Raw genomic sequence first — 24,826 nt, 5'->3', positions numbered from 1 at the left:
TCCCTTCACAATGGCCTTTGCCTCGATGAGAGCATGCTCATTAAATACCGCAATACACTTCAGTAGGATCTGAGGCAGTCTACAGCTGCTAATGTGCCCAACAGTTCACTTAAATGGAACCTGTCTAGTTGAATAACATTTACCTGCAGGTGATTAGTTTAAGGAAAGTGCCCAGCTGCCATACTGAAAAAGCACCACTTGGGAGATAATGAGTTTTATTCCTCAATGGACATGCATAGAGCGGCTACTGGAAAATGTGACATTGCATGACTGCTAAGTATTATTTGAAAAAATATATATTTAGCTAATGTATTGATGAATTCATTACTGCCCGATAACCAATTCACGGTAATATCTTATTTATCGGGTCCCTAACCAAATGTACCTCCATGTGCGGTTAAAACCTGCTTGTGTGCATGGGAAGCCAGGAACCTGGCTATATAGGAAACTGAACAGGAAACTAAAAGACGGGACTGGGTTCTCAGACAGAAAAAAGTTGCATAAGGGTACTTTCACACTTGCACTCAGCGGAGTCCGTCACTATGGAGAATAGCACAGTCCGTTAACGCACTGCGCTATTCTCCATAGACTTGTATGGACGACGCACTGTAACGCAAGTGTCAGCGTTGCATCCGCTGGACGACGCAGCGTCGTTATTTTGATGCGTCGGGTGGAAGGAACGCTGCATGTAGCGTTTTTTTGAGCGACGGAAACCTTTATTTTTCACTGCGCATGCTTTTTTATTTTTTTTTTATCAGAGAAACTTTATTTCGTTTCTCGGTGGCCGAAAGTTCAGCTGAGCGCCCGGCCGCCGGCATGTGAGAGCGCTCAGCTGAGCGCCCGGCCGCCGGCATGTGAGAGCGCTCAGCTGAGCGCCCGGCCGCCGGCATGTGAGAGCGCTCAGCTGAGCGCCCGGCCGCCGGCATGTAAGAGCGATCAGCTGATCGCCCGGCCACCGGCATGTGAGAGCGATCAGCTGATCGCCCGGCCATTGGCATGTGACAGCGATCAGCTGAGCGCCCGGCCGCCGGCATGTGAGAGCGCTCAGCTGATCGTTCACAATAGTCTGCTGCCGGTAAAACTGTAAAGAAGAAGAAGAAAAAAAAAAGCTTTCCGTTGTTTTGTACGATCCGTAGCATCCGTTGTGCCACTATATGCAACGCATCCTTTGCATCCGTCACACATCGCAATGCTACGGCTCCCGTCCAACGCAAGTGTGAAAGTAGCCTAACAATCAAAAAGGCTGCTGGAACACCATTGCAAATGTGAACAGGTTGCTAGCCAAAAAATACACAATCTATATAAAGTGAAAGCTGCACACCAAATTCAGAGAAATGAATAAGCACAACTGCTCTATAATACATAAAGAATGAAAAATACAATTAGCCATATGAAAAAATTGAAAATGTGACATTGCATGACTGCTAAGGATTATTTGAAAAGAAGAGATATTATGCAATGGAGTTCCAGCTGTCTTTTTGATTATGCAGTTTTTTCTGTCTGAGAACCCAAGTCACGCCCTTTAGCCATGTTTGTTCAGTTTCCTATATAGCCAGGTCACTGGCTTCCCATATTCAAGCAGGTTTTAACTGTACAGAGAGGTAACATTTGGTTAGGGACCCCATAAATAAGAGATTACCGTGAAGTGGTAATGGGGCAGTAATGAATTGATCAATACATTAGCAAAATATATATATATTTTTTTTTTTTTCTTCTTCAAATAATCCTTAGCAGTCATTCTCACATTTTAAATTTTCTTTGTCGCTCCATTGGGAGACCCAGACAATTGGGTGTATAGCTATTGCCTCTGGAGGCCACACAAAGTATTACACTTAAAAGTGTAAGGCCCCTCCCCTTCTGGCTATACACCCCCAGTGGGATCACTGGCTCACCAGTTTTGTGCTTTGTGCGAAGGAGGCAACACATCCACGCATAGCTCCACTTTTTAGTCAGCAGCAGCTGCTGACTATGTCGGATGGAAGAAAAGAGGACACATATAGTGTCCCCAGCATGCTCCCTTCTCACCCCACTGTATGTCGGAGGTGTTTGTAAGGTTGAGGTACCCATTGCGGGTACGGCGGCAGGAGCCCACATGCTGATTCCTTCCCCATCCCTTTTTACAGGGCTCTGGGTGAAGTGGGATTTACCGGTCTCCAGGCACTGAGACCGTGCTCCATCTACAGCCCCTGGAGAAGATGCTGGATGGAGCGGAGTACATCAGGGACATGGCCCTGCTTCCTCAAGGTACTCTGTGTCCCCGTGCATTTGGCGCTCACACCGCAGCATGCTGGGTGTTGTAGTGCGCCGGGGGACATCAGCGCTGCGGCGCCTGTGCCATGGCCTCATTCAGCTTTGCTGAAGCAGGCTCACTTATGGGAATTGGTCGCGCCGGCCGCTGGGACTGCGGCGCGGCTGGCACTTGTAGTGCGCCGGGGACTTCAGCGCGGCCTGCGCTTTTACGGCGGCCGCGCTGATAACTAGAGTCCCCGGCTTTTGCGGCCTGCTTCCGTTCGTTCCCGCCCCCAGACCTGCCAGTCAGGAGAGGGGCGGGACGCTGGCCACTTCCAGGAATCGGTCGCGCCGGCCGCTGGCAGCGGCGCGGCTGGCACTTGTGGTGCGCCGGGGACTTCAGCGCGGCCCGCGCTTTTACGGCGGCCGCGCTGATAACTAGAGTCCCCGGCTTTTTGCGGCCTGCTTCCGTTCGTTCCCGCCCCCAGACCTGCCAGTCAGGAGAGGGGCGGGACGCTGGCCACTTCTATGAATCAGTCGCGCCGGCCGCTGGAACTGCGGCGCGGCTGGCACTTGTGGTGCGCCGGGGACTTCAGCGCGGCCCGCGCTTTTACGGCGGCCGCGCTGTTAACTCGAGTCCCCGGCTTCTGGGCCTAGTCTCCCTTCGTTACCGCCCACAGCCCTGACAGTCAGGGTAGGGGCGTGACGCTGCATAGAGCAGAGCTGAGAGCTGGAGTATGTTTTGCATACTCCACCCCTCTCACTGTGTGCACTGTGAATCCGGATTCCCGCACTTTCTCAGGCACGCCCACGGCTTCCTTCTCTACAAGGACACCGGCAGCCATTAGTGTCAGTTTCTGTACGATACAGAGACAAGTGTGGAAGACCCTGGCATTCTGATAGTCACACAATCGCTGTAACAGGCGTTAAGCAGCACCTGTGGTGCTAACCCCGCTAGTGCAGAAGTGCACTTATAGATATGCTTGTACTATATACATTGCACTGTTTGGTCGCACGTTGTATATACCCTCCTGGATTATGCGGAGGAGTTATCAGCATATTCTCTGTGTAAAACAAATGTGCAGAACCACATGTTTTTCTATACAGCTGGTACAGCATGTACGGCTATACGGCCGGCAGGTACATAGACTCCCATTGTATGCACTAATGGCCAGGGGATGAGGACGGTGTCTGCAGTATTTACTGACAGTTTTTCTGAGACTATGGCTATGATACTAGAAGCCTAGCAGTCCGGACATGTCTCTCTCAATATGGGCACTGTTGAATCATTGATCCATGGCCCCCCTCAGTGTGAATAACTAACAGCTCCGGGAATGTCACACGCATCCCAGAGTCACGGCTCTGCACGGACGTCAGTCCCAGACAGCCTAAGTGGGCTCGCTATGAGCGGCCTCGGTTTCATCAGGGTCCTAACAGAAGGACTCGCTGTGTAATGAGGCGGAAGTAGCGGCTCAGGATTCTGATCCTGAGACCGCTCTCAATCTGGATACACCTGATTGTGACGCCATAGTAAATAATCTTATAGCGTCCATCTATAGAATGTGGGTTATTTCTCACAGCTCCTCCAGTGGAGGAGTCAGCTTCACGTATTTTTCTGGACCACTCTGCCTTCAGAGAGGCAGTCCAGGAACACCACGCTTATCCAGATATGCGCTTCTCCAAACGGCTTAGGATACACGTTATCCCTGTCCCCTGACTTGGTCAAGGACTGGACCCAATGTCCCGAGCGGCATCCTCCAATCTCCAGGCTTGTAGCTAGATCCATAGTTGCAGTGGGAGATGGAACTGCAAACTCAAAGATGCCACTGACAGACAGATGGATCTCTGGTCGAAAGCCATCTATGAGGCTGTCGGCGCACCGTTGGCTCCGGCATTCTCTCCCTTGGGGCACTCCAAGCTATTTCAGCTTGTCTTACACAGATTGACACGGTTACACGTACATCTGTGCCGCAGGTGGCATCCTTAACCTCTCAAATGTCTGCATTTGTTTCTTACGCGATTCAGGTTGTCCTGGACTCTGCGAACCGTGCGGCGGTAGCCTCCGCTGCTCCGTGTTTTTAAGCAGAGCCTGGTCTGCTCGTTAAGTGAATGGAAGGCAGATTCTGCTTCCAAAAAAGGTTGCCTAACCAGTTGCCTTTTTCTGCTGACCGACTGTTTGGTGAGCGTTGGATGTAACCATCAAACAGTCCAGGGGTAAGGATTCATCCTTTCCTCAGCCCGGACACAACAAACCCCAACAGAGCAAGAGGCAGTCGGGGTTTTCGGCCTTTTCGAGGCTCGGGCAGGTCCCATTTTTCCTCGTCCAATGTGGACTCAAAAGGATCAGAGGAGCTAAGATTCTTAGCGGGCTCAGTCTCGCCCAAAAAAGCGACAGTCTGAAAACCCGCTTCCAAGGCGGCTTCCTCATGACTTGCGGCCTCGGTCGGTAGCAGGCTCTCCCGCATTGGCGATATTTAGCTGCCATAGGTCAATGACCATTGAGTGTGAGACATTCTGTCTCACGGGTACAGGATAGAGCTCACTTCTCGTCCTCCAACTCGATTCTTCAGAATTTCTCCACCTCCCGGCCGGGCCGCTGCTCTTCTGCAAACAGGGTGCACTCTATAGGCAGAAAGAGTGATGACCCCCGTTCCTCTTCAGGAACAAGGTCACGGTTTTTACCCCAAATTCTTTGCGGTACCTATAACAACGGGCCGTTCCGTCCCGTTCTGGATCTAAAAATGCTCAGCAAGCTCGTGGACACCAGGCGGTTCCGGATGGAATCCCTCCGCCATGTCATCGCCTCAAGGTCCCAAGGATATTTCCTAGCATCATTAGGCATCAAGGATGCTTATCCACACGTGCCGATTGATCCAGAGCACTAGCGTTTCTACGCTTCGTTATAGGAGACGAACACCCTCTGTTCGTAGCTCTACCTTCCGGCTAGCGACAGTCCAACTGGTCTTCGCCAAGGTCAGGGCAGCAGTAGTCACAGTCCTGCACTCTCAGGGTCACTCTGTGGTCCCGTATTTAGACGATCTACTTGTCAAGGCACTCTCTTAGGAAACATGCCAACACTGCCCGAACGTTGCGCTGGAGACTCTCTAGAGTTTTGGGTGGATCATCAACTTTTTAAAGTCAGATCCGACCCCGACCCTATCGATAACATATCTAGGCATAGAGTTTCTTACTCTCTCAGCGATAGTGAAGCTGCCGCTAGACAAACAGCATTCACTACGGGCTGCAAGCTCTTCTTTAAGAACCAGTCGCACACATTGAGACGCCTCATGCACTTCCTACGTAAGATGGTAGCAATGGAGGCAGTTCCTTTCGCGCAGTTTTACTGCGTCCACTACAATGGGACATTCTCCGCCAATGGGACGAGGAGTCGACGTCCCTCAACAGAGTCGTCGTTCTTTCTCAGGCGGCCAAGGAATCTCTACGGTGGTGGCTTCTTCTCACCTCTTGGTCAAAAAGAAGGTCCTTCCTATCCCCGTCCTGGGCGATAGTTACGACAGACGCGAGTCTATCAGGGTGGGGAGCAGTTTTTCTCCACTACAGCGCTCAGGGTACGTGGACTCAGCAAGAGTCCACTCTTCAGATCAATGTTCTTGAACACAGAGCAGTGTATCTTGCCCTACAATCCTTCCAACAGCGGCTGGAAAGCAAGCATATCCGACTTCAGTCGGACAGCTCCACAGCGGTGGCATACATCAACCACCAAGGAAGAACGCGCAACCGGCAAGCCTTCCAGGAAGTCCGGCAGGTTCTGATGTGGGTGGAAGACACGGCATCCACCATATCCACAATTCACATCCCAAGTGTGGAAACTAGGAAGCTGACTTCCTAAGTCGCTGAGGTGTGGCCGAAAGAGTATGGTCTCCTCACCCGGACGGGTTTCAGGAGATCTGGCGCCGCTGACAGAGGCCGGACGTCGATCTAATGGCGTCACGGCACAACAACAATGTGCCAGCTTCATGGCACGGTTTCACAATCATCGAGCTCTGGCGGCAAACGCCTTAGTTCAGCATTGGTCGCAGTTCCAGCTACCTTAGGTGCCACCTCTGGCATTGTTGCCCAGAGTACTGCGCTAGATCAAGACCGACTGCGGCCGCGCCATCCTCGTCGCTACAAATTGGCCGAGGATGTTGTGGTACTCGGTTCTGTGGTGCCTCACGGTAGGCTAACCGGGGGCACTACCAGACCAATCAGACTGGCTGTCTCAAGGGCCATTCTTCCATTTGAATTCTACGGCCCTCAACCGGATGGTGTGGCATTGAGTCCTGGAACCTAGTGTCGTCAGGATTACCTCAGGACGTGGTTGCCACCATGAGACAGGCTAGCATACCAACGTCCGCCAAGATTGACCACAGGACGTGGAAGATGTTCTTATCTCGGTGCTCGGCGCAGGGTGTTTCTCCCTGGCCGGTTGCATCGTCTATGTTTCCTTCCTTCCTGCAATCTAGGTAGGAAAATGGGTTGTCGCTCAGTTCCCTTTAGGGACAAGTCTCAGCGCTATCTGTATTTTTTCAGAAACGACGACTTCCTCAGGTACGCACGTTCCTACGGGGAGTTTGTCTTCTCAGCACTCCGTACAAGCGGCCGTTAGAGCCCTGAGATCTGAACAAGGTTCTAATTGCTCTCCAGATGCCGCCTTTCGAGCCTTTGAAGGATGTCTCCCTTCCCGTTTTTCACGGGAAGTGGCCTTCTGGTAACGGTCTCGTCTCTTAGGAGAGTTTCCGAGCTAGCAACGCTCTCATACAAACTCCCTTCCTGGTCCTTCACCAGGACAGGGTAGTTCTGCGTCCGGTTCCGGAATTTCTCCCTAAGGTGGTATCCCATTTTCATATCAATCAGGATATCACCTCACCTTCTTTGTGTCCTCGTCCAGTCCATCAATTTCAGAAAGATTTGCAATCTGTTGGTTCTGGTGAGAGCACTCAGGTTCTACTTCCCGCATGGCGCTCCTGCGCCACCCGGATGCACTCTTTGTCCTTGTCGCTGGTCGGCGTAAACAGTCGCAAGCTTCCAGATCCACCCTTGCTCGGGGGCTCGAGGAACCAATTCTTGAAACCTACAGTTCTACTGGGCTTCTGGTTCTCTCAAGGCCGAAGGCCCATTCTACCAGAGCCGTGGGTGCATCCTGGGCATTACGGCACCAGGCTACGGCTCAGCAGGTGTGTCAGGCACCCACCTGGTCGAGTCTACTTACTTTTACCAAGCATTATCAGATGCATACCTACGCTTCGGCAGACGCCAGCCTAGGTAGATAAGTCATTCAGGCGGCGGTTGGCCACCTGTAGGAGAGGGCCGTTTGACGGCCCTATCATGAGGTATTCTTTTACCCACCCAGGGATTGCTTTTGGACATCCCAATTGTCTGGGTCTCCCAATGGAGCGACAAAGAAGAAGGGAATTTTGTTTACTTACCGTAAATTCCTTTTCTTCTAGCTCCAATTGGGAGACCCAGCACCCGCCCTGTTTTCTCGGGGTTTTTCTGTTTTTTCGGGTACACATGTTGTTCATGTGGTATGGTTCAGTTCTCCGATGTTTCCTCGGATTGAATTGGTCTTTAAACCAGTTATTGGCTTTCCTCCTTCTTGCTTTGGCACTAAAACTGGTGAGCCAGTGATCCCACTGGGGGTGTATAGCCAGAAGGGGAGGGGCCTTACACTTTTAAGTGTAATACTTTGTGTGGCCTCCAGAGGCAATAGCTATACACCCAATTGTCTGGGTCTCCCAATTGGAGCTAGAAGAAAAGGAATTTACGGTAAGTAAACAAAATTCCCTTCTTTTCATATGGCTAATTGTATTTTTCAGTTATGTATTATAGAGCAGTTGTGCTTATTCATATTTCTCTAAATTTGGTGTGCAGCTTTCACTTTATATAGATTGTGTATTTTTTTTTTTAAGCTAGCACCCTGTTCACATTTACAATGGTGTTCCAGCAGTCGTTTTGATTGTTCCCTTTAATAGCTGCATTTTCTGTGCAACTTGCCAAACCAATGTGTCTTTTAAGCTCATGTTGTTTTTTTTTTTTTCCCCAAAAAATTTATTTTCTTTGTAATGTCCAATCCACAAAAAATGCATTTTTTTTTTTCCTACAATAATATTCACACGTACTTTTCTAAAGTATGGGCCGCTATGGGTCAATGGGTCCAAACAAAGGGACAAATGATTTGTTCCATCTGGATAACCCTTGGCCGTGAATCCCATTAGACCATATGGATGTAATAAAAAGTGGCTCCTAAGTTCAACGATCGAAGATGCAATTTGGATTGAGGTTTTGAGTTTATGAATTTTGTTAAAAAGTATTTAGTTAAGACCCAAAAATAACGTTTCTTCTTGGTGGAAAGCGGCGTATATCTTCCTAGATTATACTAGTTTGTTATCCCACCCTATGTGAGGTTTACCAGTAACACAGGCTACATATTCTCGTCCATTCCTTTCCATGAATGGAAATCTGCAAGGTTACATTATAGGTCAAAAGAAAGAAGAACAGATCATGACAGATCCTCATGGATCTTATAAGTGTATAAAGGGAATCTGTCAACAGGTTTTTACTACCTCCTCTTAGAGCAGCATGATGTAGGCAAAGAGACTCTGATTTTAACGATGTATCACTTAGATTACTGGCTGCAGCCGTTTTGATACAATCTGCATTTTTAGCTTTAGTCATCCACAGAGCTGCCCTACCCACAACAGGGTCTCTATAGAGATTGTACATTGACAGTTCAGCAGGGGGCGTGCCGGACTGCTGGGCACAAGGGGGCTAGCCACAGCAATGAGAAGGGTCTGACTGCTAAAACAAACATAGCAAAGAAACGAAAGAACAGACTGTGACAACACAGGCATGCCTGAACCTTCTGTCTTAACCCTTACAGCATGGTGGCTTCAGCTTACATAGCAAAAACCTGCTGACAGATTAGCTTTAAGGCAATATTGGAGCAAAGACTTCACTGCGTTTTGTTTGGTATTGTTTAGATCCTTTTTTGCTGAGCCGTGTTCACTGTTACAGGTGAAGGATGAATATCATCAGAGCTCCATGGGAAACCTGAAGATCCCGCTGAGTCGGTTGCTGACCAGTGAAGACCTTACCATGAATCAGAGGTTTCAGCTAAATAACTCTGGTCCTAACAGTGTCATAAACATGAAGGTTGCACTAAGGGTATGTAGATATTTTGCATAGTCTGTCTTCTTATTAATGTATGGCATCTTATTGTGTAGCTTTTTGTAAAACTGATCATTTGTTTTAGGAGCTCAACTAAAACATTGATAAGGCTGCAAACCATTGCACCAAACGGGGTGACAAGGGGTTTATAGACTTCAAAACATTTTGAAGTGTATAAACCCCTGTGATGTGGGAAAAAAATATTTTATTTTATGTTCATTACTATTGCTCTGAATTTCAATCTCCAAACTGCATTCCTTTATTTATCTTCAGAATCCTTGATGTGTAGTTTGCAGCCTAATCCAAATAAGATTTTTCTTCTTGTGGGAATGATTCTCCCAGTAATACATGCTGAATGTAGTAATGTTTCTCCCAGTAATACAGGCTAGATGTGGTTTCTCCCAGTAATACAGGCTGGATGTGGGAATGCTTCTCCCAGTAATACAGGCTGGATGTGAGAATGCTTCTCCCAGTAATACAGGCTGAATGTGGGAATGCTTCTCCCAGTAATACAGGCTGAATGTGGGAATGCTTCTCCCAGTAATAAGTAATACAGACTGGATGTGGTAATGCTTCTGCCAGTAATACAGGTTGGATGTGGTAATGTTTCTCCCAGTAATACAAGCTGGATGTGGGAATGTTTCTCCCACTAATACAAGCTGGATGTGGGAATGTTTCACTCAGTAATACAGGCTGGATGTGGGAATGTTTCTGCTAGTAATACAGGCTGGATGTGGTAATGTTTCTCCCAGTAATACAGGCTATATGTGGTAATGTTTCTCCCAGTAATACAGGCTGGATGGTGGTAATGATTCTTCCAGTAGTACAGGCTGGATGTGGTAATGTTTCTCCCAGTAATACAGGCTGGTTGTAGTACTGTTTCTCCCAGTAATACAGGCTGGGTGTGGTAATGTTTCTCCCAGTAATACAGGCTGGATGTGGGAATGTTTCTCCCAGTAATACAGGCTGGATGTGGGAATGTTTTCTCCCAGTAATACAGGCTGGATGTGGTAATGTTTCTCCCAGTAATACAGGCTGATTGTAGTACTGTTTCTCCAAGTAATACAGGCTGGATATGGTAATGTTTCTCCAAGTAACACAGGCTGGATGTGGTAATGTTTCTCCCAGTAATACAGGCTGGTTGTAGTACTGTATTCTCCCAGTAATACAGGCTGGATGTGGGAATGTTTCTCCCAGTAAAACAGGGTGGATTTGGGAATGTTTCTCCCAGTAATACAGGCTGGATGTGAGGTCTGTTTCTATCCTCCCTAGCTCAGTACACCTTCATTTGTTGAATGATTTCCTCATCATCTGCTTTACTTGCTATCTATAGGCAGTTTTCTTTGCCCTCCCTGAGAATGTAAATGCTTTCCTCACTTTGTAAGCTCTGATCTGCTGTTGTACAACCCTTTTCCCCTACCTGTTGTTAACATTAAGATAATGGAAGAAGATGGCTGACAGGGCAGACACCTGAAGGGTTTGCGTTAAAGATTACAGAATTGTCAGTTAGATGAATGACTAACACACATTCTGCAAAGGCAAAAAAAATGGTAGGTATTTTTAGAAAAACTATTTAGAAAAGTTGCCTAACTTTTGCAAGCCATCAGTGTGTAGTTTTACCATCTAGCAATCGCCTCCTCCATATTTTTTTTTTTTTTGGAAGTGTGTGTGTGTGTGTGTGTGTGTGTGTGTGTGTGTGTGTGTGTGTGTGTGTGTGTGTGTGATTTGCACCTCCTGCACCTGTGATGCCTCCACTTAGTGGGGGCTTAGCTGTATCCTGCTAGAGTATTAGTTTTTGGCCTGGGCATTGTACAACTGCAGCCCCATCTTTACTGTAAGTAATGATATTTATTCCTCTTTTTTTGTTGCTTTTTTATTTTCTATTTTTTTTTAATTGGGAAGCAAATAAACAATAAGAAAGATAAATTCAAAAGTATAAAAAGCCTTTAACGGAAACATGTCACCTTGAGAAATGCCATTTATCTGCAGATGTAAGTATAATATGCAGAGTACCCAATCTGATAGAGCAGCACTATAAATATACAAAAAGACTGACCCGCACATCCAACAGGTGTGAACATGTGTCACCTGAAAACACGCAACTACAAAACACATACAGCTGCACACTGAAATGCTAACAATGAATAAGGAAACTCTAGTATTGCATTACTGCTATAGGAATACTTGAAAAAAAGAGATATTTAGCTTATGTATTGGCCAATGCATGTGAGCCCGGTAACCAACAGCAATATTTATGAAGAGTTTGGGAGGCAGCATAAAAATACTGTTTTACCGAATTAACCAGTGCAAGGAGAAAATCTATACAATTGGCCTGTATTAGGTGTTTAGTATACATATATGTTAATTGGATGTGTTGGGTGCTGGCAGTTCTCTGTAAGAATGAAGAGACTTAGGAGTACTTTTCACATAGCGAGATCGCTGCTGAGTCACAGGTTTTGTGACGTACCAGTGACCTCACCACCACCTGGCCCCTACTGTGAAATCGCTGATCATTACACACTGTTCTGGATCATTTTTTGCTCGTTGGTCTCCCGCTATGCAGCACACATCGGCGTGTTTGACGGCGGGAGACCAACAAGCACCGACTCTCTGTAAGCAGCGTATGCTGGTAACCAGGGTAAATATCGGATAACTGAACAAAGTGCTTTGCTTGGTTACCCGATATTTATCTTGCCAGCGTACACCGCTTACAGGCTCCAGCGCTGGCTTCCTGCACACGTAGCCAGGGTAAATATCGGGTAACTAAGCAAAGCACTTTGCTTAGTAACGCGATGTGTACCATAGCTACGTATACAGGGAGCCAGCGCTGGAGCCTGTAAGCAGTGTACGCACTTTGCTTAGTTACCCAATCTTTACCCTGGTTACCAAGCGCAGCATCGTTACACGAGTCGGTAGTGGCTGGTGAGATCTGCCTGATTGACAGCTCACCAGCAACCATGTAGCGATGCAGCAACGATCCCTGCCAGGTCGGATCACTAGTGGGATCGTTGGTGCGTCGCTACGTGAGACTGTGTACCCTTAGTAAAAATGTAGATTAGCCATCGTGTAATTGCAGAGCTCACTGGTTGGTATCTTCCTCTTAGATCCTCTTTGTGGATAGACCCGTGCGGTCTCCTGATGAACAGTATACATCCCAAGTCAAGAGACCATCAATATTCAAGGGGAAATCAAATCCACCAACGCCGACCACACCAGCAACTGTCAGAGAAGCGCAGAAGCCTCCACCAACACCCAAGATGGACCCTACTAAAAAGATCGAAAATGGGGAAAAAGAGAGTCCCCAAAATGCAAGTCCCCAAAGACCAACCGAGCTGCACAAAAGCTCCTCCAACCTCTCCGGATCCAGCTTTACTTATTCTCCTTCACACCTGGCCATGAAAGAACCCACCCCCAGCATCGCATCCGATATCTCTCTACCCATAGCGACACAGGAGCTCCGGCAGCGATTGCGGCAGCTTCAGAAGTAAGTCAGATTTCCATCAAACGGGGTTGTCCACCTTTTTGAAGACACTTACTTTTTTTTTTTTTTTTTGGTTACCTGCACGAATTTATGGCTAAATATCATTTTTTGATTAGGGCTTCATTAAAAATATTGTAGAATTTTGCGTTTTGAATGGGTCAACTGAGAATCCATCAGTGAGCTCATTCTGATGGTCCGATGGGGAAGCGTCTAACTCTGTTATCAGTGTATTTTTGGGCTCCTCTCAGCTGATTCTTAGCTACAGACCACAGCAAGGCTGAATGTGCAGGGAAATAAGGGGCAGGTGAAAGCAAAACGAGGCAATATTTATAATGAGACTGAATTGCAAAAATGATTTTTAGGCCAAAATACATGCATTTAAGTAAAAAGGTGACAGCCCCTCTATTGTACTTGGCCACTGATGCTGTTGACCCTTTATTCGGCTTCTGCGGTCGTTTCTGTATTATTTCGCTCTTATTTTCTCTTTGTTGTACAGAGTCCCTGTCCTGTAGTGAACGGCGTGAGACGTCCTTTATGTTGCAGCGTTATTACATTGCCCTAATAAAACAAGTAATTGACATAATTGCATCCACTTAATAGCCCTTTTAAGTGCCAATTAGGGAACCTGACGCCTCGGACCCTATTGTGAACACACATTGCACATTTAATAGTTACTCGATTATAATCCAGTTTTCTATTCCCAGTGGTACATCCTTGGGACAGTCTCCTCTAGGACAGATCCAGTTAACTCTTCGATACAGCGCTCACAGAAATAGGCTGATGGTTGTGGTACATTCCTGCAGGTAAGAGCCAGACGGCACAGTGGATTCTCAGCAAAACATCTTTTTCTGTATAGTTTGGAATATGTTACATGAAATCCTAAATAATTGGCGACCAACCTCTGATTGTCAATATCCAATTTTTGAGGGTCTGATTCCTGCCCCCCCCCCCCCCCTCCTCAATAAGCTGATTGCAGATGCAGCTTTACAGAGTGAGGGGTACAGTGCCATACATTGTGCAGTGGCCATGAGTGGTATTGCAAGCTCTTTCCTATACAATCGAATGGGAGTGTCGTTCACAGCCATTGCATAATGTGTGGAGTGATGAGCGAGCACTATCATGCTTCCCCGGAGAAATGCTCGAGTTCCCCATTATACTCAGGTATTCGAGTTGTGCACATCTGAGCGTCTGACCTGCTCATTACGAGTACAGAGCACCCAAGCATGGTAGTGCCCACTCATCACTAGCTACAAGTACTCAGCACTTAAGCATGGTAGTGCCCGCTCATCACTAGCTACAAGTACTCAGCACTTAAGCATGGTAGTGCCCGCTCATCACTAGCTACAAGTACTCAGCACTTAAGCATGGTAGTGCCCGCTCATCATTAGTTAAGAGTACGAGCTCCTGAGCATGGTAGTTGTCCACTCATCATTAGTTACGGGTACTGAGCCCCTGAGCTTGGTAGTGCTCGCTCATCACTAGTTACAAGTACTGAGCACCCGAGCATGATAGTGCCCGCTCATCACTAGTTACCAATACGAGCTCCTGAGCATGGTAGTGCTCGCTGATCACTAGTTATGTCATTTGCAGTGAGCTGCAGCTGATTACTGAAGGGGCCAGCAGGCTATATACGTAGCACAATGTGTTTCCGTATGGAGCACATGCATGTCCGTGTGTTCCGCACGGAGACAAGTTTGTTTTTCTCCGGAAGCACTGATGTCACACAGACCACACAGTATCACGTACTGGAGAAAATGTCTTTGAAATAAAATTAATTTCTATACTCGCCTGTCTCCAGCCATGCTGTCTTTGGCGCTACTGTCACTTGCTTCAGTGCCGGCTCGTTATGCTCATTGCATATTCACTGCACCGCAGACCCGGAATCTGCAGCGCCGGAGACATCAGCACTACTGACAGCAATGCTGGGGACAGGTGAGTAAGAAGTTCCTGCTCTCCTTGTGCTATCACGGATAGCACACAGAGAACACACGTGTGCCAAAATCACAGCACACGGATGGCCATACGCACCTTCAACACGTCCTTAAAAATGTGTGTGTTTTTCACTGATGTGTGAAAGACGCCTAAAGGTGTGCGCACACTGGGAGGACCACCAGCATTCTGGGTGAGAATTCACAGAGAAGCTCATTCACGTGAAGCAGAGAAATCCGCAAATAAACAAGCTGTGCACAAGTGACAGATTTTCACTGTGGATTTTTAGTCTTTTTGGAACAAAAGGTTGCAATCTGCAGCGTTTCCGCCCTGAAATCTACACGTTGATGCTGCAGATTTTGCTGTACATTTTCTATCTGCAGTGGATCAGTCCCTTATGGACAAACAGGACCTTATAAAAGTCTCCCCGAATGGACTATATCTGCAGCTCTGAACCTATAATTTAGCTCTGGTATGATGCAGCATTTTTTTTCTTCTTCTTCTAGAAACCTTATAGCATTCTCTGAAGACGGCTCGGACCCGTATGTGAGGATGTATCTATTACCAGACAAACGCAGATCAGGAAGAAGAAAAACCCACGTACACAAGAAGACGCTCAATCCTGTGTTTGATCAAACGTAGGACATTTCTTTTTACTCTTCTATCATTCATGAGTTTATTGCCGGTAGCAACTTTTTAATGTTTCTCTTCTATTTTATTTTTATTTGAGCGATCCCGTTAGCGATCTTATGTGTGACACCTACCAGCGATCAGGCCCCTGCTGTGAGGTCGCCGGTCGTTGCAGAATGGTCCAGGCCATTTTCTTCAATGGCGATGTACTGCTGGGCAGGACCCATCGCTGTGTTTGACACTGTGTGACAGGGTCACAGTGACTGCTGAGATCGTTATACAGGTCGCTACTGGGACCTGTATTGTTCCTGCATTGTTGGTAAGGTCTGACGGTGTGACATCTCACCTGCGACCTCCCAGCGACTTACCTGCGATCCCTATCAGGTCGCATCGTTTTCGGGATCGCTGGTAAGTCGTTGTGTGTGACCGGGCCTTTAGTCTTTTTCAATACCTGACTTTACCGTGCAGATTCTGTCTGAATAACTAGCGTAGTTCTTATTCTAGGTTTTTCTTTTCTGTGTATACGTTGTTCCATGTATATGATGGAGTTATCCAGAATAAAAAAAAAAATCTATCTATCTATCTATCTATCTATCTATATATATATATATATATATATATATATATATATATATATATATATATATATATATAATCTATGTATATATCTCAATGTATATCGTACAGACCAAAAGTTTGGACACACCTTGTCATTCAAAGAGTTTTCTTTATTTTCAGGACTCTGAAAATTGTAGATTCACATTGAAGGCATCAAAACTATGAATTAAAACGTGGAATGAAATACTTAACAAAAAAGTGTGAAACTGAAAATATGTATTATATTCTAGGTTCCTCAAAGTAGCCACCTTTTGCTTTGATTACTACTTTGCACACTCTTGGGATTCTCTTGATGAGCTTCAAGAGGTAGTCACCGGAAATGGTCTTTTAACAGTCTTGAAGGAGTTCCCAGAGATGCTTAGCACTTGTTGGCCCTTTTGCCTTCACTCTGCGGTCCAGCTCATCCCAAACCATCTCGATTGGGTTCAGGTCTAGTGACTGTGGAGGCCAGGTCATCTGGCGTAGCACCCCATCACTCTCCTTCTTAGTCAGATAGCCCTTACACAGCCTGGAGATGTGTTTGGGGTCATTGTCCTGTTGAAAAATAAATGATAGTCCAACTAAATGCAAACCGGATGGAATAGCATCCTGCTGCAATATGCTGGGGTAGCCATGCTGGTTCTGTATGCCTTCAATTTTGAATAAATTCCCAACAGTGTCACCAGCAAAGCACCCCCACACCATCACACCTCCTCCTCCATGCTTCACGGTGGGAACCAGGCATGTAGAGTCCATCCGTTCACCTTTTCTACAAAGACACGGTGGTTGGATCCAAAGATCTCAAATTTGGACTCATCAGACCAAAGCACAGATTTCCACTGGTCTAATGTCCATTCCTTGCGTTCTTTAGCCCAAACAAGTCTCTTCTGCTTGTTGCCTGTCCTTAGCAGTGGTTTCCTAGCAGCTATTTTACCATGAAGGCCTGCTGCACAAAGTCTCCTCTTAACAGTTGTTCTAGAGATGAGAAGGTGTGTCCAAACTTTTGGTCTATACTGTATATATGGCTCCTATCTTTAAGGAACAGCGCCCCCCTGTGGCCAGGAGTTTAGTATTGCAACGTAGCTCCATTGAAGTGACTGGAGCAGAGCTAAAATGCACATGGTTAGGTGTGCCATGTTTTTCTAATCTTCACACACCATTCAGCCATACACGCATGGATTTGATGTGGTACACATGCTGAAAAAACCTTTGTGTGACCATACACTTGAAGCTGTCAGTCATGTCGCTGCTGCAGAAATAGTGACACCCCTGCTATTTTAAGGATGGGTATTTGGCACGGTTAGAATGGCGTCATTGAAACGTGAGCGTGGCGCCTCCATTCACCATCATCTCCATGCAATGATTTATCCAGTGTCTTGTCTGTTGTCTGCAGGTTTGAGTTTAATGTTTCGTTGCCTGATCTCCCGAGGAGAACACTAGATGTCGCTGTAAAGAATAGCGGAGGATTCTTATCTAGAGATAAAGGTTTACTTGGAAAGGTGAGTTCTGATCTATAACATATGAGCAGTATTGGGCCGGAAATTTTCTGTTGGGGATTTGCAAAAAATGAACAGGTAGAATCGACATTACTTGCAGATTTAGTTGCGAATTTCACCCCACTCCATTACTAAGCCTACAATAGGGTGAAATATGCAACAAAAATCTGCCCAAGAATGAACATGATGGGAATTGGAAATTTGCACCATTGTTCTCATTTTTATCTGCAACTTATGAACGGGATTTGGGAATTGCTGCAGATTTTCGGTGCAGAATCCATGCTATAAATCTGTAATGTGTGAGATTGGCACATCAGATAATGCTATTAACCTGCAGATTTACATAACTGTAGACATGGACCACACAGCCAAAACTCATACGCTGGTCTGATGCTGCTAGGGAACATTTATAAAATTGAACATGAGGTTCCAAGCCCAATATTCTGATCAGACTGTATGAAGCCCACTGCCACGTCACAACAAACCCATCAGAGGGGTCCATAACTTTTAATAGCCTTAAAGGTGCAGCATCATGTACCAGCCACCGCCGCAGCGACAGTGCACTGCACCAGTAGAGCAGGCGACCTTGTGCCCCACAGCACCCATACTGCAAGGCTGAGCCCCCGAGACTCCAGGCCACACCGCCCCACAGGCACAAAACCATCGTAACAATGGCTGACACACAGCACCAACACCTGAAGGAGCTGGAAAACTCACCTTCTACGTGCTCTGACTGTGATCTGAATGCAAAAATATGCAGAACCCCTCTACTGTGTCCTGCTAATTTAAAATATCTGTGCCAAATGGGAGGAGTGCTGGTCAAAGTTAAACAAAAAGAGGGGACAGGCCTTGTGGTATAACACAGCTGTAGATCAACCCTTTATATATATATATATTGGTTAATAACATTTTCCAAAATGACAGGTTGCCTTTAAAGGGAACCAACCACCAGAATTTTGCTGTATGTATATAGTAAAGGCAGTGTCATACTTGCGCTAGGATGCTGAATCCAAGCATACCTCATATAGGAGGAGGAATATACACTGCAGACCCGACCACAAAGGCCCGCCCCCGATGTATACCCCAATCAAAGTGCAGGGCATTTCTGCAACTTTTATTAAAGATATTTCAGCACCCAAGCATCCGATCTTTCAACAGAAGGTATGTTTGGATCCAGCATCCTAGTGCCAGTATGGCACTGCCTTTATTTCATACAGCAACATTTTGGTGGTTGGTTCCCTTTAATGGTCCTAACAGAAAGAGAGCTTGGAAATAACGCTGATTTTGGCTGTATTATGCGATATTGAATGGAAAATCTGAAGTAGCTAAAAATAAAGAAGCTCAGGTTTCTAATTCTTCCTTTTCCCATGCTTTACATTGCAGTTCTGCTTATTCTGAATAACTGTAGAATATCGGCAAAGCCAAGCAGATCAGCCCACCAGGCACAATGTCTACAGGGATATTTACTACTGTGGGAGGCCTGGTCTAGTTCCGTCGTTTTAGTCGGCTTAAGGCCGCTTTACACGCTACGACATCGCTAAAGCGATCTTGTTGGGGTCACGGATTTTGTGACGCACATCCGGCCGCGTTAGCGATGTCGTTGCGTGTGACACCTATTAGCAATTTCTTCATCGTTCCTATGGGAGACCCAGACCATGGGGTGTATAGCTACTGCCTCCGGAGGACACACAAAGTACTACACTAAAAGTGTAGCTCCTCCCTCCGAGCATATACACCCCCCCGGATGACAAATCCAACCAGTTCAATGCTTTGTGTTCAGGAGGTCACACACACACATGCATTCTCTGATTTTCTTTGTCGCTCCATTGGGAGACCCAGACAATTGGGTGTATAGGCTATGCCTCCGGAGGCCGCACAAAGTATTACACTAAAAGTGTAAAGCCCCTCCCCTTCTGCCTATACACCCCCCGTGCTCCCTCGGGCTCCTCAGTTTTTTTGCTTTGTGCGAAGGAGGCAGACATGCACGCATAGCTCCACAGCTTAGTCAGCAGCAGCTGCTGACTATGTCGGATGGAAGAAAAGAGGGCCCATAACAGGGCCCCCAGCATGCTCCCTTCTCACCCCACTCTTGTCGGCGGTGTTGTTAAGGTTGAGGTATCCATTGCGGGTACGGAGGCTGGAGCCCACATGCTGTTTTCCTTCCCCATCCCCCTTAGGGCTCTGGGTGAAGTGGGATCCTATCGGTCTCCAGGCACATGAGACCGTGCTCCATCCACAGCTCCTGTGGACTCTGCTGGATAGGAGCCGAGTATCGTTCAGGGACATGGCCCTGCTACTTTGAGGTACTCTGTGTCCCCGTGGGGACCGCGCACAGCAACACTCCAGCATTGCTGGGTGTGCTAGTGCACCGGGGACCGCGGCGCTGACTGCGTTTGTGCCATTACACACTGCAGCGTCGCTGAGTGTGTTAGTGTATGGGGACTGCCGCGCTGACCGCCGCTGCCATTGTTATCACTGCGGCGCGGCTGGGACTGTTAGTGCGCCGGGGACTTCCGCGCCGACCGCGCTTATACGGCGGCCGCGCTTATAACTCGAGTCCCCGGCTTCTGCGGCCTAGTCTCATTCTCTTCCCGCCCCCAGACCTGCCAGTCAGGGGAAGGGCGGGAGGCTGCACAGGACGGCAGCACTGAGGGCTGGAGCATGCTTTGCATACTCCACCCCCCTCACTGTGCACAGTGGGGCACCAGTTCCCGCACTTTCTGGGTCACGCCCACGGCTCCCTCCTCTCCTCAGGACGCCGGCAGCCATTCCTGTCAGCTCCCCTGACGCTGCAGAGGGGAGACAAGCTCTGGGGGACCCAGGCAGGGATGCTGGTGGCCACACAACCACTTTAAGCGGGCGGTAATCAGCACCTGAAGGGCTGGCCCCACTTGTGCAGAAGTGTAATTATAGTTATATGTTTATAGGCTATACTTTACACTGTATGGTGCACGGTGGATTTCTGTTATACCCTATGGTGTTGCTCAGGGGAGACAACAGCATGGCACCCACAAGAGGCAGGGGTGCCACAACACAGGCTTACTATGCTGCCTGCGCCGCATGTACGACCTCGCTACCGGCAGGTTCCACTGACTCTCATTGTGTGCACTGCTCGGCCCCTGTGGCACTTGCTCAGCCAGAGCCTCTGCTAAGGGGGGCCCAGGGGGAACCACCAGCTAACACTGTCCAGGTGACAGGGACGGAGTTTGCAGTTTTTACTGACAGACTTTCTGAAACTATAGCTAAGATTCTAGACGCTTTGCAGTCCAGACCGGTATCTCAGACCATGGGCACTGTGGAATCATTGCCCCCTGGTTCCCCTCAGTTGGAACAACAATGTTCCCCCGGGGTGTCTCATAGATCCCAGGGTGAGGTCTCTAACACGGACCGCAGCCCCAGACCGCCTAAGCGAGCTCGCTGAGAAATCCCCTCGACCTCATCAGTTCGGGTCTCAGAAGGAGGACTCTCTGTATGATGAAGCGGAGGTAGCTGATCAGGATTCGGATCCTGAGGCCGCTCTCAACCTTGATACTCCTGATGGTGACGCCATAGTGAATGATCTTATCGCGTCCATACATCAAATGTTGGATATTTCTCCCTCGGCTCCTCCAGTGGAGGAGTCAGCCTCTCAGCAGGAGAAATTCCGTTTCAGGTTCCCCAAGCGTACAACGAGTATGTTTCTGGATCACTCCGACTTCAGAGAGACAGTCCAGAAACACCGAGTTTGTCCAGATAAGGGTTTTTTTCCAAGCGCCTTAAGGATACACGTTATCCCTTCCCCCCGGACGTGGTCAAGGGCGGGACTCAGTGTCCCAAGGTGGAGCCTCCAATCTCCAGACTGGCGGCTAGATCCATAGTTGCTGTTGAAGATGGGGCTTCACTCAAAGATGCCACTGACAGACAGATGGAGCTCTGGTTGAAATCCATCTATGAAGCTATCGGCGCGTCTTTTGCTCCAGCATTCGCAGCCGTATGGGCACTCCAAGCTATTGCAGCAGGTCAAGCGCAAATTGACGCACTCACACGTACGTCTGCGCCGCAGGTGGCGTCCATAACCTCTCAACGGCATTTGCGTCCTACGCTATTAATGCTGTCCTGGACTCTGCGAGCCTACGGCGGTTGCAGCCGACAATTCGGTGGCAATACGCAGAGCCTTGTGGCTACGGGAATGGAAGGCAGATTCGGCTTCCAAAAAGTGCTTAACCGGTTTGCCATTTTCTGGCGACCGTTTGTTTGGTGAGAGGCTGGATGAAATCATCAAACAATCCATGGGAAAGGAAACATCCTTACCCCAGGCCAAACCAAAATTATCCCAACAGAGGAGGGGACAGTCGAGGTTTTGGTCCTTTCGGGGTGCGGGCAGGTCCCAATTCTCCTCGTACAATAGGCCTCAGAAGGATCAGAGGAACTCCGATCCATGGCGGTCTAAGTCAGAGACATTCTGTCTCACGGTTACAGGATAGAGTTCGGCTCTCGTCCTCCGACTCGATTTTTCAGAACATCTCCGCCTCCCGAGCGAGCCGATGCTCTTCTGCAGGCGCTGGGCACTCTGAAGACAGAAGGAGTGGTGGTCCCTGTTCCTTTTCAGCAACAGGGTCACGGTTTTTACTCCAACCGGTTTGTGGTTCCAAAGAAGGACGGGTCTTTCCGTCCTGTCCTGGACCTAAAACTGCTCAACAAACACGTAAAGACCAGGCGGTTCCAGATGGAATCCCTCCGCTCCGTCATCGCCTCAATGTCCCAAGGAGTTTTCCTTGCATCGATCGATATCAAAGATGCTTATCTCCACGTACCGATTGCTCCAGGGTATCAGCGCTTCCTGCGCTTCGCCATAGGAGACGAACACCTGCAGTTCGTGGCACTGCCGTTCGGCCTGGCGACAGCCCCACGGGTTTTCACCAAGGCCATGGCCGCAGTAGTTGCGGTCCTCCACTCTCAGGGTCACTCGGTGATCCCTTACTTAGACGATCTGCTGGTCAAGGCTCCCTCTCAAGAGGCATGCCAGCACAGCCTCACCGCGACTCTGGAGACTCTCCAGAGTTTCGGGTGGATCATCAATTTTCCAAGGTCAAATCTGACACCGGCCCAATCGCTGGCATATCCTGGCATGGAATTTCATACCCTCTCAGCGATAGTGAAGCTTCCGCTGAACAAGCAGCGTTCACTGCAGACGGGGGTGCAATCTCTCCTTCAAGGTCAATCACACCCCTTGATGCGCCTCATGCACTTCCTGGGGAAGATGGTAGCAGCAATGGAGGCAATCCCGTTCGCGCAGTTTCACCTGCGTCCTCTTCAATGGGACATCCTACGCAAATGGGACAGGAAGCCGACGTCCCTCGACAGGAACGTCTCCCTCTCTCAGGCGACCAAAGCTTCCCTTCGGTGGTGGCTCCTTCCCACTTCATTATCGAAGGGGAAATCCTTCCTACCCCCATCCTGGGCGGTGGTCACGACGGACGCGAGTCTGTCAGGGTGGGGAGCAGTCTTTCTCCACCACAGGGCTCAGGGTACGTGGACCCAGCAAGAGTCCTTGTGACGGGAGTGTACAACAGAGCAAAGGATGGACGAGGCCGAGGGACGATCCAACAGGTTTATTAACAGGAATGCAAGAACAGCACACGATAAGTCCACGTAAAACAGATTCGGGGGCCCTTCCCGACAATCCTCGGACCGGATTACAAAGCAATCGTCCTTACAGTAGTCCAAAGAGTTCCACACAATCCCACGGGCCGCCACACAGGCCTAGCTCCGTCCGTGTCCACAGCCACACAGGCTGGAGCTCCTGCTCCCTTCAAGTTTCAGCTCACTCTGCCTGAATCTCCCAGGTAAGCAGAGTTTACACTAGTTGGACTCTAGGCCCACCTCCCCCTACTCCCAGGGATGGAAGTGCCTCAAGAGGATATAACCTTGCATTTTAGGGGGGTGATTACCTACAACACTAGAAATGTACACAGAAGTAGTTCAAATAAGACAATGAACCCAGCTTGAAATAGGAATCTGTACAGCATATACAGTGAGAGGGTAAATTACATCTTCACAGTCCTCACTTCAGATCAATGTTCTGGAGATCAGGGCAGTGTATCTTGCCCTGAAAGCGTTCCAGCAGTGGCTGGAAGGCAAGCAGATCCGAATTCAGTCGGACAACTCCACAGCGGTGGCTTACATCAACCACCAAGGAGGAACACGCAGTCGGCAAGCCTTCCAGGAAGTCCGGCGGATTTTGATGTGGGTGGAAGCCACGGCATCCACCATCTCCGCAGTTCACATCCCAGGCGTGGAAAACTGGGAAGCAGATTTTCTCAGTCGCCAGGGCATGGACGCAGGGGAATGGTCTCTTCACCCGGACGTATTTCAGGAGATCTGTTGCCGCTGGGGGATGCCGGACGTCGACCTAATGGCGTCCCGGCACAACAACAATGTCACGGCATTCATGGCACGTTCTCACGATCACAGAGCTCTGGCGGCAGACGCCTTAGTGCAAGATTGGTCGCAGTTTCAACTCCCTTATGTGTTTCCTCCGCTGGCACTGTTGCCCAGAGTGTTACGCAAGATCAGGGCCGACTGCCGCCGCGCCATCCTCGTCGCCCCAGACTGGCCGAGGAGGTCGTGGTACCCGGATCTGTGGCATCTCACGGTCGGCCAACCGTGGCCACTACCAGACCGACCAGACTTGCTGTCTCAAGGGCCGTTTTTCCATCTGATTTCTGCGGCCCTCAACCTGACTGTGTGGCCATTGAATCCTGGATCTTAGCGTCTTCAGGATTATCCCAGGAAGTCATTGCCACTATGAGACAGGCTAGGAAACCAACGTCCGCCAGGATCTACCACAGGACGTGGAAAATATTCCTGTCATGGTGCTCTGCTAGGGGTTTTTCTCCCTGGCCATTTGCCTTGCCCACTTTCCTGTCCTTTCTTCAGTCCGGATTGGAAAAGGGTTTGTCACTCGGCTCCCTTAAGGGACAAGTCTCTGCGCTCTCTGTGTTTTTTCAGAAGCGCCTGGCCAGATTTCCACAGGTACGCACGTTCCTGCAGGGGGTTTGTCACATCGTTCCTCCTTACAAACGTCCGTTGGAACCCTGGGATCTGAACAGAGTGCTGATGGTTCTTCAGAAGCCACCGTTCGAGCCAATGAGGGATATTTCTCGCGCACGCCTTTCGTAGAAAGTGTTTTTTCTAGTAGCAGTCACTTCACTTCGGAGAGTGTCTGAGCTCGCAGCTCTGTCATGCAAAGCCCCCTTCCTGGTGTTTCACCAGGACAAGGTGGTTCTGCGTCCGGTTCCGGAATTTCTTCCTA

General features: G+C 48.5%; 1 protein-coding gene across 3 annotated transcripts in view; it reads left to right on the top strand.

The window, feature by feature from the left end:
* The window catches only part of ESYT2 (extended synaptotagmin 2), a 212,419-nt gene that overhangs the window by 172,821 nt on the left and 14,772 nt on the right, over nt 1-24,826 (top strand). For all 3 annotated transcript variants that reach the window (XM_075315456.1, XM_075315455.1, XM_075315454.1), the window contains 5 exons: nt 9,247-9,396; nt 12,504-12,883; nt 13,585-13,683; nt 15,316-15,447; nt 17,430-17,535. In XM_075315456.1, coding sequence (XP_075171571.1) covers nt 9,247-9,396; nt 12,504-12,883; nt 13,585-13,683; nt 15,316-15,447; nt 17,430-17,535 — 867 coding nt within the window. The remainder of the gene's footprint in view (nt 1-9,246; nt 9,397-12,503; nt 12,884-13,584; nt 13,684-15,315; nt 15,448-17,429; nt 17,536-24,826) is intronic.

The sequence above is a fragment of the Anomaloglossus baeobatrachus genome, chromosome 6 (assembly GCF_048569485.1).
Source record: "Anomaloglossus baeobatrachus isolate aAnoBae1 chromosome 6, aAnoBae1.hap1, whole genome shotgun sequence".
Classification (NCBI taxonomy): domain Eukaryota; kingdom Metazoa; phylum Chordata; class Amphibia; order Anura; family Aromobatidae; genus Anomaloglossus; species Anomaloglossus baeobatrachus.
This window is presented reverse-complemented; position numbering and strand designations above follow the sequence as displayed.